General features: G+C 39.4%; 2 protein-coding genes across 4 annotated transcripts; one reads left to right on the top strand and one right to left on the bottom strand.

Annotated features, from left to right (window-relative positions):
• Positions 1–227: 227 nt before the first annotated feature.
• On the bottom strand, positions 228–11406 carry selenoi (selenoprotein I). 3 transcript variants are annotated; one of them, XM_078943188.1, is made up of 11 exons: positions 11284–11406; positions 10931–11107; positions 8988–9056; positions 8397–8505; positions 7027–7101; positions 6397–6659; positions 4671–4779; positions 4551–4599; positions 4290–4470; positions 4022–4204; positions 228–2492 (listed from the first exon to the last, which is right to left on the bottom strand). In XM_078943188.1, exons 2-11 carry the CDS (start codon positions 10985–10987, stop codon positions 2385–2387), a joined length of 1203 nt encoding a protein of 400 aa, XP_078799314.1. In that variant the 5' UTR covers positions 10988–11107; positions 11284–11406; the 3' UTR covers positions 228–2384. The 3 variants fall into 3 exon arrangements, with proteins under 3 accessions (XP_078799314.1, XP_004083395.2, XP_078799315.1); XM_004083347.5 differs by having other exon boundaries at positions 10931–11141; positions 11284–11328; XM_078943189.1 differs by lacking the exons at positions 7027–7101; positions 11284–11406 and having other exon boundaries at positions 10931–11128.
• ost4 (oligosaccharyltransferase complex subunit 4 (non-catalytic)) lies at positions 11289–12574 on the top strand. Its single transcript, XM_020714393.3, has 3 exons — positions 11289–11422; positions 12141–12276; positions 12442–12574. The coding sequence occupies exon 2, from the start codon at positions 12142–12144 to the stop codon at positions 12253–12255; it is 114 nt and encodes a 37-aa protein (XP_020570052.1). The 5' UTR covers positions 11289–11422; position 12141; the 3' UTR covers positions 12256–12276; positions 12442–12574.
• The last annotated feature ends 10 nt before the right edge of the window (positions 12575–12584 follow it).

Below are 12584 nucleotides of genomic sequence, written 5' to 3'. Positions count from 1 at the left end.
TTAGGTTTTTTAGGTTCCAAATTAGTATTATTTTGCTTACAAATTAGTAATTTTTGTGGCCACAAATGAGTATTTTATTAGTATTTTGTGCACAAAAAAAGTAATTTGTTAGCACAAAATTGCGATTTTGTGGCCACAAATGAATTCACGAGGATTCCTCCAAAGCGTCTTTGACTCTTGCTATAAACATGTTTTGTGGTTGACCATAAAGGAAAATATGACAGAAATCCAGATAAACAAAATTCACATTTATTTGTTTGCTGGACAGGTCTTTCTTAGATTGGTTAAATATTTCACAAACAGCCACACCAGACGGTTTCACTGAATGGCACGTCTTCTCTCAATTACAGGAAGTCTGTCGCTGCGTTTATTTCAAAATAAAACACTGAGTTGATCCAATCGAGTGGCTAAAAGAAAGAAATGCTTAAGTGCTGCAGAACAGAGGGTTTGAAGGGCGGCGTTGTTCCCAAATCACATGTCCCATTATCCTATTGGTTGTTAAAAAACACAAATGAAAAGTATTTACACGCACATTCAACAGTCACATTTGAACAGATAGGTGGAGCTGAACAGACCCGGGCAGTGTGCAGAAACCCTACACCTTCTGTTTGGAGCCACAACAAAACCGTCACACGTGTTAGAAAGAGAAAATAAAATGAATTTAAACAAGTATAATAAAAACAACCACAAAGAAATGCAGGATTTGCAGTAGAAAGGAACTTCTTAGCCGTGTATAAATTCAGCTGTTTGATCGCAAATGTTCAGTGCTGCTCTGTAAACCGTTTTTACACAACATTTCAGGCGTCGCAGATTAAATCAGCAGAACTTTTCATCTTTCATCCTCTGTTCTTTTGAAAAACTCTCACTGAATGTGAGTTGATTTTGACCAGTCACATTCCTGCTGAAAGCCTTTCCCAACAGCCGTCATTCTGTTTTATTCATTTCCTTCATGAGGACGAGATACGACATTTACAGCTGCTGTTGACTAAACTACGACTGTGTTGTATTTTCCTTCTTTAAATCCCATAATTTACCAAAACCTCCACCAAAGACAGTATACAAGTCTGTGCGAAGGCGGGGTTTCCTCCACGCTCTCCTGCCGCGAAGGGCTTGCTGCTTCAGAGTGAGTCCGCTCCGCTGGCGGTTTTTGAGACCCACTCTTCATTCAAGCGCTCCACAACATTGCACACAAAACAAACAAAAACAAATAAAAAAAAGTCATAAAAACACCCAACATGCATAGAAAAATGCATTAAGAAACGAATCAGCGTGACACCACAACACCTCAAAGGGGGGGGCAGGAGGCCAGTGCTCTGAGATAAACAGTTAGTACAGGTCCCCAGGTTACAAGAATCCGATTGATGTAGAGTTAATTGGAAAAAAAACGGATAGTGTTCACACAGGTAACTTAATCATAAAAAACCCCCACACACACATTGCCACTTTAAATTAGTTCATTTCACACAAAGATTTCCCATCAACCATCTGATGACATCAAAATAAAATCGTGACACTAAATAAAATCCACCCGACGCTCCTCGAAGCACTCCAGTTCGGATAACTCAACGGAAATTTCCCAAAGGCTTGTTCTACATTCATAATACTGTGCGCGTGCGTTCACGACCTTTCCTTTTTTTTTTTTTTTTTAACGCAAATACCTGCCACAAAAGATACATCTGTAACAGCATCGAACACGTCGGGCCAATTATGACCGATGAGACGCGCCGTTATGGGGTGAGACTGTAGAAACAATGGAGGCATGATGTCACCCACAGAAAATGTCGAACCTCAAATCCCTCACCATCGCTTCCTGATACGGGCGCCGCCATGTTGGAACCAGTTGACTGTGATTGGTCCGAGTCGCTCGGACCAATCACAGGCGACTGGTTCCAACAGGGCGGCGCCCGTATCAGGACGCAGTGGCACTTCCTGTTTGGGAACACGAGAAAGGAGGGGTTGAGCTGTCCAGTGCTTTTACAGTCAATTTAAGGGGTTAAAAATTATTTTATTCTTTAGGTCAATAAGGTAAAAGTACAGAGTAAATGCACAGTAAATGCACAGGCGTTTGTTTATTTGTGGCTTGTCTCAACTCCTGTGCTCGTGGCAGAAGCACATTTCCGTAGGAAACAATTGCACTTCATTGGCTGAATTGGCCAATCACCAGTGGCAGAAGCCGAGGGCTCCCCCAGCGCCCGCCCCTTCCCTCCATCCCTCCCGCCCTTCCTCCTGCTACTGCTGACAGCGCGGATTGATCGGTCGGTGTCTGAGCTTTGGAAAGAGGACCACAGTTCGTTTGCTCAAGAGAGAAGGGCCAGGGGAGGGGGGAACGGATGCGGTTTCCATGGTGACGGGTGAAGTGTTGGTGAGCTGAGGAGAGAAGTAGCTTAAACCTCTGCTCCCGTCAAGCCGATTCGCTCCTCCTCCTGTCAGTCACTGCTGGGCTTCTTAAGGGAGAAGGCAAAAATGTTGAAGTGCTTGCTGAGTTGTTGGACCTAGAAAAAAAAAAAGAATTTGAAGTTTTAGCTACACCGTATTAAAAAATACATAAAGATAAAATGAATTCCTTTTGTAGAAAATATAACAAAGATCCATCTAAATGACTCATTTAAGGTAACAATTGTGCAAAAAAGTATGTACGGTTGGGAATATCTATGTAACCGTTTCAAATACTTCAATAAATGTTCTCTTTTTTTCCATCAAACTTCCAAATAGATGCATCCTGCTGCATAAATGACCTCCTCTCACTCATCACTGCAGTTAGCAGAGGATTTGCTGTTTTAAAAAGTTTAGAAATGCATCAAGTTAATCGTTCTGTTTTTTTTTATTAAACAGAAATGTCTAAGAACAGAATCTGGTTAAAATTGAGTCAAACACTTGAGTTTTTTGCCTCATAGAGACAGTTTTCTTAGTTCCTGAAGCTTTTAATAACCGTTTCTGAACAGAACTTTGATTTTTTTTTTTTGCGTCAATCATCAAACTTAAACTCTTTCTGTTTAAAGACTGGAACAAATGTATGGGCTAAGATAACTGTCAAAATGAAACACAGGCTTACACCCAAAAAAAAACCAACAATAAAACATTTTGTTTAATAATGACTTTTCTTTTTCTCAAAACACTAATTTAATAAAGTGCGCATGAGTACTGAGGCTCATTTATTAAACTAAAAACAGAAGATAACTGAACTTTGATGCCACAAAAGGGGAAATTAATTTGTTTCCATAAAATAGAAATCAGACAATAATAGGATCTTTGGTCGCTTCTCTGGTGGCGTTTTCTTGATGTCAAGCGGCAACAGCTGATCGTGTAAACAATGCACCTGCAGACCATTTCAAACCCAGAAGTGGTGCAAAATAGTCAAAAAAAAAAAAAGGAGCAGCAGATATGCCACTACACTAAAAAAAATAAATAAATCCATGTCTGTCCAAAAAAAGGTTGATGATATGGTTTTCATGAAACAAAAACAGGTGAGCTAGCTCGGTAGCCTACCACCATTATTAATATAACCAACCTTCTTTCTTTGTCTGCAAATGTTTGCAACCATATGGCAATATTTCTATATGATTTACCTATACCAGGGTGTCAGAGGCCTTATCTGCTGCTGGTTACCTGGATCAGGTGCGTTTAGCCAATAGGGAGCTTGAATGGCAGCCCTAAATGGGGTCTGACTGTAGTATTATGTTGTATTATTGTTCATTAAACTACACTGTTTTTGACATCACCGCTGTTGTGACCATTAACATATCCTTAATAAAGTACTGCTAAGAATTAAAATACTAACGTTTTGACAGCGATTTATTTTTACAGTATTTAAATGAAAACAGACAAAAAAAACAAAGGTATTCATTTTATTGTATAATTTTTTCTATGAGCTACCAGTTCATTTTGACAGTGGTCTTACTCCATACAGATCTCATTTGTCTTGGTTTTTAAATTTCTATTCCAGTTCTACGTTTTGGTTACTAACAACTTCTTTAGATTTTATTTTGCCTTTTCTGTCATGTTTGTGGGCGCTCCCTCTTACCACTGAGACTCCGTAGTGAACGTGCGTCAGGATGACAGCAGCCGTCCACAAATACAGCAGGAGCGTCTCGTTGGTGAAGACGCCGGTGACGGCCGCCAGCACCACCGCGGTCATGGGCAGCAGCAGCAGCCAGCTCAGCGGCTGGCAGCGCGTGTTACTCATCTGACACACGATTAGCTTACACTACACCAAAACAAACAAACGTTGGGGTGAAGGACGGAAACTCACAGCTGCTGAATGCGGCTGACAGCGGTGGAGGGACACTCACGGTGACGTTGGCGAAGGCGGTGCCCACCATGAGGTAGAAGATCCTGGGCTGCAGCTCCAGGATGTTGGATGGGGAGAAGACCACCCAGGTGGTGGACAGCCCAAAGAGGAGGACAGGAGACAGAAACGGCAGGAAAGACTCGTACAGGCTGCTGTGTTTCAGAGTGTTGCTCCGGTGAGCTCTGAAGAAAAAAGAAAAATCCCAGCACGGATTAAAACCTCAGACCGTCGCACAAAACGTCCTCGCCATGGACAGACTTACTTCAGGAAGTTGTAGAGACTCATGGGTAATGTCACGGTGAACGAACAGGCTGCAAATCAGCAAAGGTGTCAACACCAACGACTGCCAATCCAGGAATGAAACAAACGCTGAGCGGCTCACCGATGATCATGAAGGTGAAGAAGTCTCTGTAGAGCAGGTTCCACAGAACGGGGCGGTACCACGTTTCCACGCCGACGACAGCGGTGAAAAAGAAAACCAGAGAGATTGTCTGGAAGGAAATTGATAAATAACAGTTTATAATTTGATTCCACTCAGTTTACTGTGATGAAATGACAGCAGACACACAACAATTAACTTGTTTTAAGCTTCAGATTTTTATTTTTTATTATATAAATTGGTAAATAAGATAGTAAAGAGAAAAAGATGAATAATTTAAGAAGCTAAAAAGATTCAGTTTGACTACATTTATTCAGATATTCCACCTAAAAAATTATGTTTTTGGTGCTTTTAACACGTTCTTGTGGCTTTTTTCTGATGATGGAGAACATATCTGAAAAAAAAAAAGGCATTTCTCAGTATTTCTTTGTTCAAATCCTTGTGAAACAGGAGAAGATGAAAAAAATGCTGTTTGAAAAAGATCGTATTTGTGTAGAAAATATGCTGGGCGGGGCCTCAAGCTCCCTGCTCCGCTCCATTCTGATGTTTCCACTTGAACCGATCCGTGTACGCTTTTGTTTTCCACGTCTGAGCTGGAATCTGGATCCAAACTGTACGGCTGGATAGCTCCGATATTCCCTCGCCATTTAATTTTTGCACCGCTAACGTTATGATGGGGGCGTGAGGGGCTGTAAGCTAGCTGGAGAGAGTGTAAACAGAGAGTTCTCAGGAACGGGAAGAGTGGGTGGTGTCACTAATGCCGCACTGCAGAAACTATGTCCTAAAAAACGCTTTTTCCTTCAAATTTTGGCTAAATATGGCAAAATCATGAAAAAACCACTGGGAACGCTTTGAAAAAAGATCAAAACGTCAATTGGAGTGGGTCTTTAAATGTGAATTTAAAACAATTAAGTACCACAGAGTATTAGTGCCACAATCAACTAATGAAAAATAATTTTACAAGGAAAAAAAGCTGTGCTTTTTCAAAAACAGTGTTTAAGCCTCCATCCAAAGTCTCCTGAAGAGGCCCAGTTTCCTCCAAATTCTTCTTCTTTATCGTTATTAGAACAATGTTGACTCACTAAAAGACTGAAGTAGCCGCTTACAATCAACTCTAAGTCTCTCACACAATATAATCATTTTTCTTAGAGAAAACCTTTTGCCTTATAAATTTATACCTGTATTCTCATAAATCCTCAATTCATAGCTTTTGACATGATAGCTTTATTATCTTAAAATATTCTGATAATTTTGTGACTTTATTCTTAAAAATTATGACTTTTTTCTCATAATTTGATGATTTTATTTTGTAGAATTACAACTTTTTCTCATAATTTTAGGACTTTATTCTGGTAAATGTGTTTCTTATTAACGTCGGCCCCAACACTCCGTCCAAAGTAAGAAAGGTGGTTTCTTTTTCATAAACTGCAGCTTTTGTTGCGGAAAAACAAAACTAAACATGGAGGTTTTCCTGCAGCTGTTCATTCTCACAGCAGGAGAATCTCTGCTGGTGACAAATTCCCAAAACTTTGGGAAGAGCTTAAAAAAAAATAAAAATAAAGCAGATGGAACAGTTTTATGGGAACTTTTGAAGACGGAGGATAAAACCTATCAAGTGATTTTAATAGCTAATTGTGCAAGAAAAAGGAGAAAAGCATCACTGAAACATAAAATAAGCTACAGAAGAGTGAAATAGACTGAATGTGTGTGTTCTCGTGTGGGTCTTTACCACTTGACTGATGTCGTACCCCCAGGGGAGGAACAAGACGCCAGTGTTGTATTTCTCCCAGTGGGAGAGGATAAAGGAGAACAGCACCACCCACAGGATGTAGTACAGCGTCACCACGTTCACGCCGCTCTCTCCGCGGCCAAATATGGAGTACACCGTGGCCACGAAAAAGATGCACGCCCAGCTGTCCAGACCGTGGTCAAAGAGTTCTCCTAAAGGCGTGGAGGAGTTTGTGCGGCGAGCCTGTTTACCGTCAACCCCGTCTGTACAAAACAAAAGCCGGGACAGAGACGTTTTCACATCCCACACTCGCACGGCTGCTCCGAGTCAGACGCATTCCTACACCCCCACCTCTAAATCTGGACTCGTTCGTTCACACAGAGATTTCCTCACAAGACTGTTTTCAACAGTTTCTGTCTTTCAAAAACTGATAGAGGAGCTAAAAAATGTAAGGAAGACGACAGCCCCACCTGCTGCAGACATGCGGGAAGTTTCATAAGATACATGGTGAACATATTAACAGGTCACACACACTTCTGCATCTACAGTCAGGTGCCCTCTTCTACAATAACCCGGAAAGAAAAATAAAATAAAAAGCATGCAAAAGGTTTGTCAGAGGTCGGAGCTCACCAAGTGTATACGCTAAGAAGTTGAAGATCCCAGCAGCCACCCAGACCCAGCTAGGGACGTGCTCGTGTCCTGCAGCTGAGACACAAGTCGTGTAAGTATGCAAAACGCACAAAAACAATATGGGAAAAAATGACAGGGCTTCTAAAACAACCGTGGACTGTTGTGAGAACTGGACTGAGCGAGTACGACGCCATCCATAAACGATCCGCAGCAACTGGAGCAGGTCGGTTTCAGTCATCGTTTCTATGGCAACCACTCTCACCAATCAGGAGTAATAAATCACAAATTTATCGTCATCCCCAAATCAGCCAATGGTATATGAGTATAGCAAAACAGTGCGTAAACTACGGTAAACGGTGAATTTAAATGTAAACATCTCAAGGCAGCTTGACATTTTTAAACATCCAGCCCCATGAAAATCCTGTTTTTGGTGCTTTTAACATCTTGAAGCAGAGGACAAATATAAAAGAATTGAAGATTCAAGCTGCGATGTTTTATTTCTTTACTCAAATCGTGTTGAGTGGATGAAAATGGATGGTTCGAAAAAGCTCCGGTTTGTGAGTCCAGACAAAGAAATGCATTCAAATCTAAGGAACGATTTTACTATAGAAATAAATATATTTGGAGTGGGACTTCAACCAATAGAGGCCTTTAGGCATTTCCCCAATCTATTGAATTACCTCCCATATAGACGTCTGTCATTAGCAGAATCATTTAAGTTATGTTGACTTTTATTTAAGCAAAGATTTTGCAGTTAAATGGAATTAATGTATGAGCGTATATATATAAATAGTTTGCTATTTAGTCAAGTTTTCCTCATTTCACACAGCCCTAGTACACACCAAAATAAATACAGGCCACACAAAACCCATCAAACATTTTGAACGTTGGACCTGGGGCCAGCAGGCGCCACCTACTTTTATCGAGGCATCTGATTGGCCAAAAAGAAAAATATTACTCTGACAAACAGAATGGCTGAGTAAATATCTGTATATTTTCCTTTAGAAGTCTGGGGGATTTTGGCTTCTTGGAGCCTGCAGGTACTTCCTGTTTGGAACGCCAGGAGGGAGGAGCCACTCAGTCCAGTCCTCATTTGCAGTCAGTGCAAATAACTCAGCAAAAAGTGTGTTAATTAACAACAAAGTAAACATGGAGCAGCGTCTGGTGTTTGGTTTAGGTCATGGGGTGACGTGGCAACGCCGATAGCTGCTTGTGTGGTTTGAGATCACTTTAAACCATAAAAAAATGGACTTTGTCCTCAATAAACATAGAAAAATAAAATCTTTGAAAGTATTACTTAAAACTTCATTCTGCTGAAATGAGCAGACGTCAGTACTCCCACATGCAGGAGAACAAAGCAAATGACTCACAAGAGGCTGTGAAGTCAAAGTCAAAGAAGGCCAACATGATGAAGTTCAACACAAGAAACATGAAGCCTGTGAATGTGATGAGGTTTGGAGCCAACCATGTCGGTAGAACCTGGAAGAAGAAAAAAAAAAGACAAATTATGTTCTTCGTTCATCAAGGTGACGACAGCTAAAAGACTCACTCTGATGAAAATTGTGTTTTTCTGAAGATGTGGGGTATATATAGAGAAGTTTCCAAATGTACTACAATGTTCTACAGAAACCATGTCCTAGAAAACAAAGGGTTCTTTGATTTTGATTAAAAAAAGCACAATTTAAAAAAACTGTTTTTAAAATAGATCAAAACATGATGGGAGTGGAAATTTAAAAAAAAACTACCAACATATTTAAGCAAACACGGGCCCACGTGGAAGAGAAAAGAAATATTTTACTGCAGAGAAAATCAGATTTGAACATTTCTATCAGTCCCGTATTTGCTTCCTTAGAACGAGTACAGCCTCCGTCGCCATCCTGTCATCGTATCACAGCAGTCGGCCGGACACTCATGAATGATGAAGCACAAACAGAAGCTGGTGCTGGACAGGTCTTTCTCACCTTCACCACAGAGTTCCAAAAAGGGTGCATGACGTAGACGGACAGGGGATTCGTGTCCTTGGCACTGTACTGCAGAAACGCACAAATGTATGAGGATGGGCAAAAGCAACATTTATTTTTTTAAATCTGCTGTGGTTCTTTAGAACTTTTAAATTTTACTTATGAATATATGTTTTTCTCCTTGACAGCCGGTCATCACAGACATCAAAACAAACATGAGTCCAGTCACTGTAACTTAAGACAAGCATGGAAAAGTGGAAAAAGATCCAGTGTCTCTTGTCAGATGATCTAAGAATTTCAGTGATTGGCTGCTTCACCAAACCTGCTAAATTTTTTCTTTTTTAAATGGACGTTGTCATTTTGTGTCCCCTGGGGAACAATTTTGACTTAAAACCTGCTCTTCTACCAGAACACCACCAGTAAACTGATGCTGTTTACTGCAAATAATGCAGGACTTGATACTAGAATTCAATTCAATTCAATTTTATTTGTATAGCCCAAAATCACAACAACAGTCGTCTCGATGGGCTTCGAAGTAAAACATGAACTCAAAAGGATCACGAATACAAAGAGTTCAATAGGAAAATACTAAAATGAACTAACAAACTGACTAAGCTATACTGGCATAGAACAGCCCAGCAGGAACAGTTCCTGCATAGCAAGCAGGATAATATAATACATTTAACATTTTCTATAGATGTTTCTTTGAAGCAGTTTGAATGATCCTCGGTGTATGAGCTCTCATGGATCTTCCATTTTCATGCCACCATCTGTTCCTTTGCTTAGGGCACCCTATTCTTTTTTGCTTGTCTTATCATAAAATTCTTTGTAGTTTTATCCTACCAATGTGCTTATCTTTACAGGAAGTACCATAACCAGCCAATAAAAACATTGTAACCAGGAAACATAAAACTGGTTTTATTGAGCTCATAGCATGGAGTAACTCAGTCATTTTTTTAAATCTTGTTTTAAAATGAAGCCTTATAAAAATAATGTGTGATATTAATGCCTTTGACAGGAAATCTTATTTTGAAATATCTATTGAGTTTTATAGTACAACATGAGTTCCTGTAGTCACCCACTGGGTTTGCCAAGCCTCTATCTAAATATCTGTTTTTTAAGGACACATTTATAACTGCATTCAACCAAAAAAACGTATTTTTAGCACAACGTAGAGATAGACTGTAGCAGCCCGAGATGCTCCTCGTCAGAGGATGCTGGGAAAGCTACTGCCAAACCGAACTTTCCGCTCAAAATTCGATTTTAAAATAGACGTATTTGACTATATCAAAACAACAGCTACAAATTCAATTTTAAAATATTGATTTTAGAAATTTACCGGCAGAATAATGTACTAAGCGAATCGCTTTTGTGCAAATTAGCATTATATTTAACTTCCGGCTTGAGTTTTCAAAATAAAGTTCCAAACTTGAAACATTTATAAGGAAAACATCCTAAATATGATAGTTTGAATCGATTCTGATTAATGAAACTGAATGAAAAGTATGATAACAGACTTGGATAAACTTGAAAACCATTTGCCTAAGTAAAAAACTCCCGTCATTAACGATTATGTAAAAGTAATTAGATTTGGAAATATGACCCGTTATTTTTCCTTCGTATTTCTTTCTTCTTTTTTATAAGTGTTATCTGGAAAGGAATTACAAATAACTACAATACAAATAACAAATTAAATAAATGGTTCTTTTTTACGTTTAAAATATGCAAATTGTTACATAGAAAACATTTTGTGCGACAACCTTGACGTAAATCTGCTAAGGCCGACTCAACATTTATCCGAACGTCTTAACAATAAAGCTATTCCATTTTCCTTAATGAGAATATCACAACAGCGAAAGTTATTTTCCAACTTTACGCGTTACCGGAGAAGCGCTAATGATCGTGACAGCTAGCTGCTACAGCTATTAGCCCGTTACTCTTACCTTATATTTGTCGAAGCCGGCAAGCTGCTCCTGAGTGACATATTCGTATAGAACCATGGTGGCACAGTGTGGCTCATCGACGAGACAAATAAATCTGTTTTTCACAAATACAAATCCTTATCGTCAGCCGCCGCCGTCGTTCACCGGGTGAGGCGGTGTCGAACTAAGGAGCCACTCCTTCCGTACGGGGAGTCGAAAGGGTCAAAACGTACTAAGTGACAGTCGTTGCATAGATGAAGCAAAAACAGATGCATTTATTCTGACCTTGCCATAAAACGCAGTTAACTACGTATAAAATACAAACTAAAAACTTAGATATTAGTTATGCTACTTGAGAATCAACTTTTACTCACCGTTATTAATATTTGTTCATGCTCTTAAATGTGACGTGGCCTTCCGCCTTAACCGGAAGCTGAAAGGAATTTGTGTGGATCTGAGCAACCGCATCATCGCTCGAACTCCAAAGGGAAAAAAACATTATTACGGCAGAAGGTAATGACTAAATCGGGCTCTTCAGAACAACACGAACATATATTTACATATTGCTGTTAGTTTTATTTCGAATTATCTGTTAATATCCAGTTTTAGCTTGTTATGTTTTGCTAGCTACTAAACTAGCTAACATATTTGGTGGATAAAATTGGATTATGTAAAACTTCGATTTTCTTTGGTCTTTTCTGAGTTAATACCCACTTTGGTAGTACAAATCACGTTGCAAGGGCTAAATAGGTTTTAAGTCTTTTTTTAAATGCGATGTCACCGCTTATATGCCACTTCTCTCCAGCATTTCGTGTGAGCCCAAAAACCCATTAAAGACATTGGGCATCATCATATTAAAACAGTTTTGTGATGATAGATTTTGGTAAATCAAAACCTAATGGTTTTTCATTTTTATTAAGTGTTTATTTCCATGGCATGGTTAAAACACAATGTATTCTTTTCCACCTCATGACTAAATTTGTAAATAAAGGCTCCATCTTAATCCAATTTAAAGCTAGACTACTGGAATTGATTTTCACGACATTAGCTTTGTTTAAAAATGAGTATTAACTTCAGTAGTATCAGGATCCCGTGTATCATCTGACCTTGCAGCATAATGAACAAACCAATAGTTATTGCTGACTCTCGTAAAACAAATATCCATACAAACTGATGGAGCTTCTATTCCATTGTCTTCTTACATTTGTTTGTTCTTGTCCTTTATTCCCAGAATGGTGACCGATGTGCAGCTGGCGATCTTTGCCAACATGCTCGGGGTGTCCTTGTTCCTACTAGTTGTCTTATACCATTATGTTGCTGTTAATAACCCCAAGAAACAGGACTAGTCACCCAGAATGACACGAGAGGTGGGATCCTGTTTGTTTGGTCAACCATATGCACATTTTTATCAAAGGAAGCTGAAAAAATGTATTAACACGTATCATATCCATCCTATATATTTTAAACGACTGTTTTGATGCAGCTATTGTTGCTTTCCACTTACCCATAATTCCTGTTTGTCTTCTTGACAGGAACCTGAGTCGGCGCCTCTGAAAATGCCATTCTTCCCATCCACAAGCCCTCTTTCACAAATTCCAACTTGTGTTTGCACACTGTTTGTTTTTTAATAAACATGAATAAATTGAGCATGGATGTCTCACTAAACTGCTTTTCC

This window comes from Oryzias latipes, chromosome 24 (genome assembly GCF_053564925.1).
Source record: "Oryzias latipes strain Hd-rR chromosome 24, Olatipes_Hd-rR_3.1".
Lineage (NCBI taxonomy): Eukaryota > Metazoa > Chordata > Actinopteri > Beloniformes > Adrianichthyidae > Oryzias > Oryzias latipes.
This window is presented reverse-complemented; position numbering and strand designations above follow the sequence as displayed.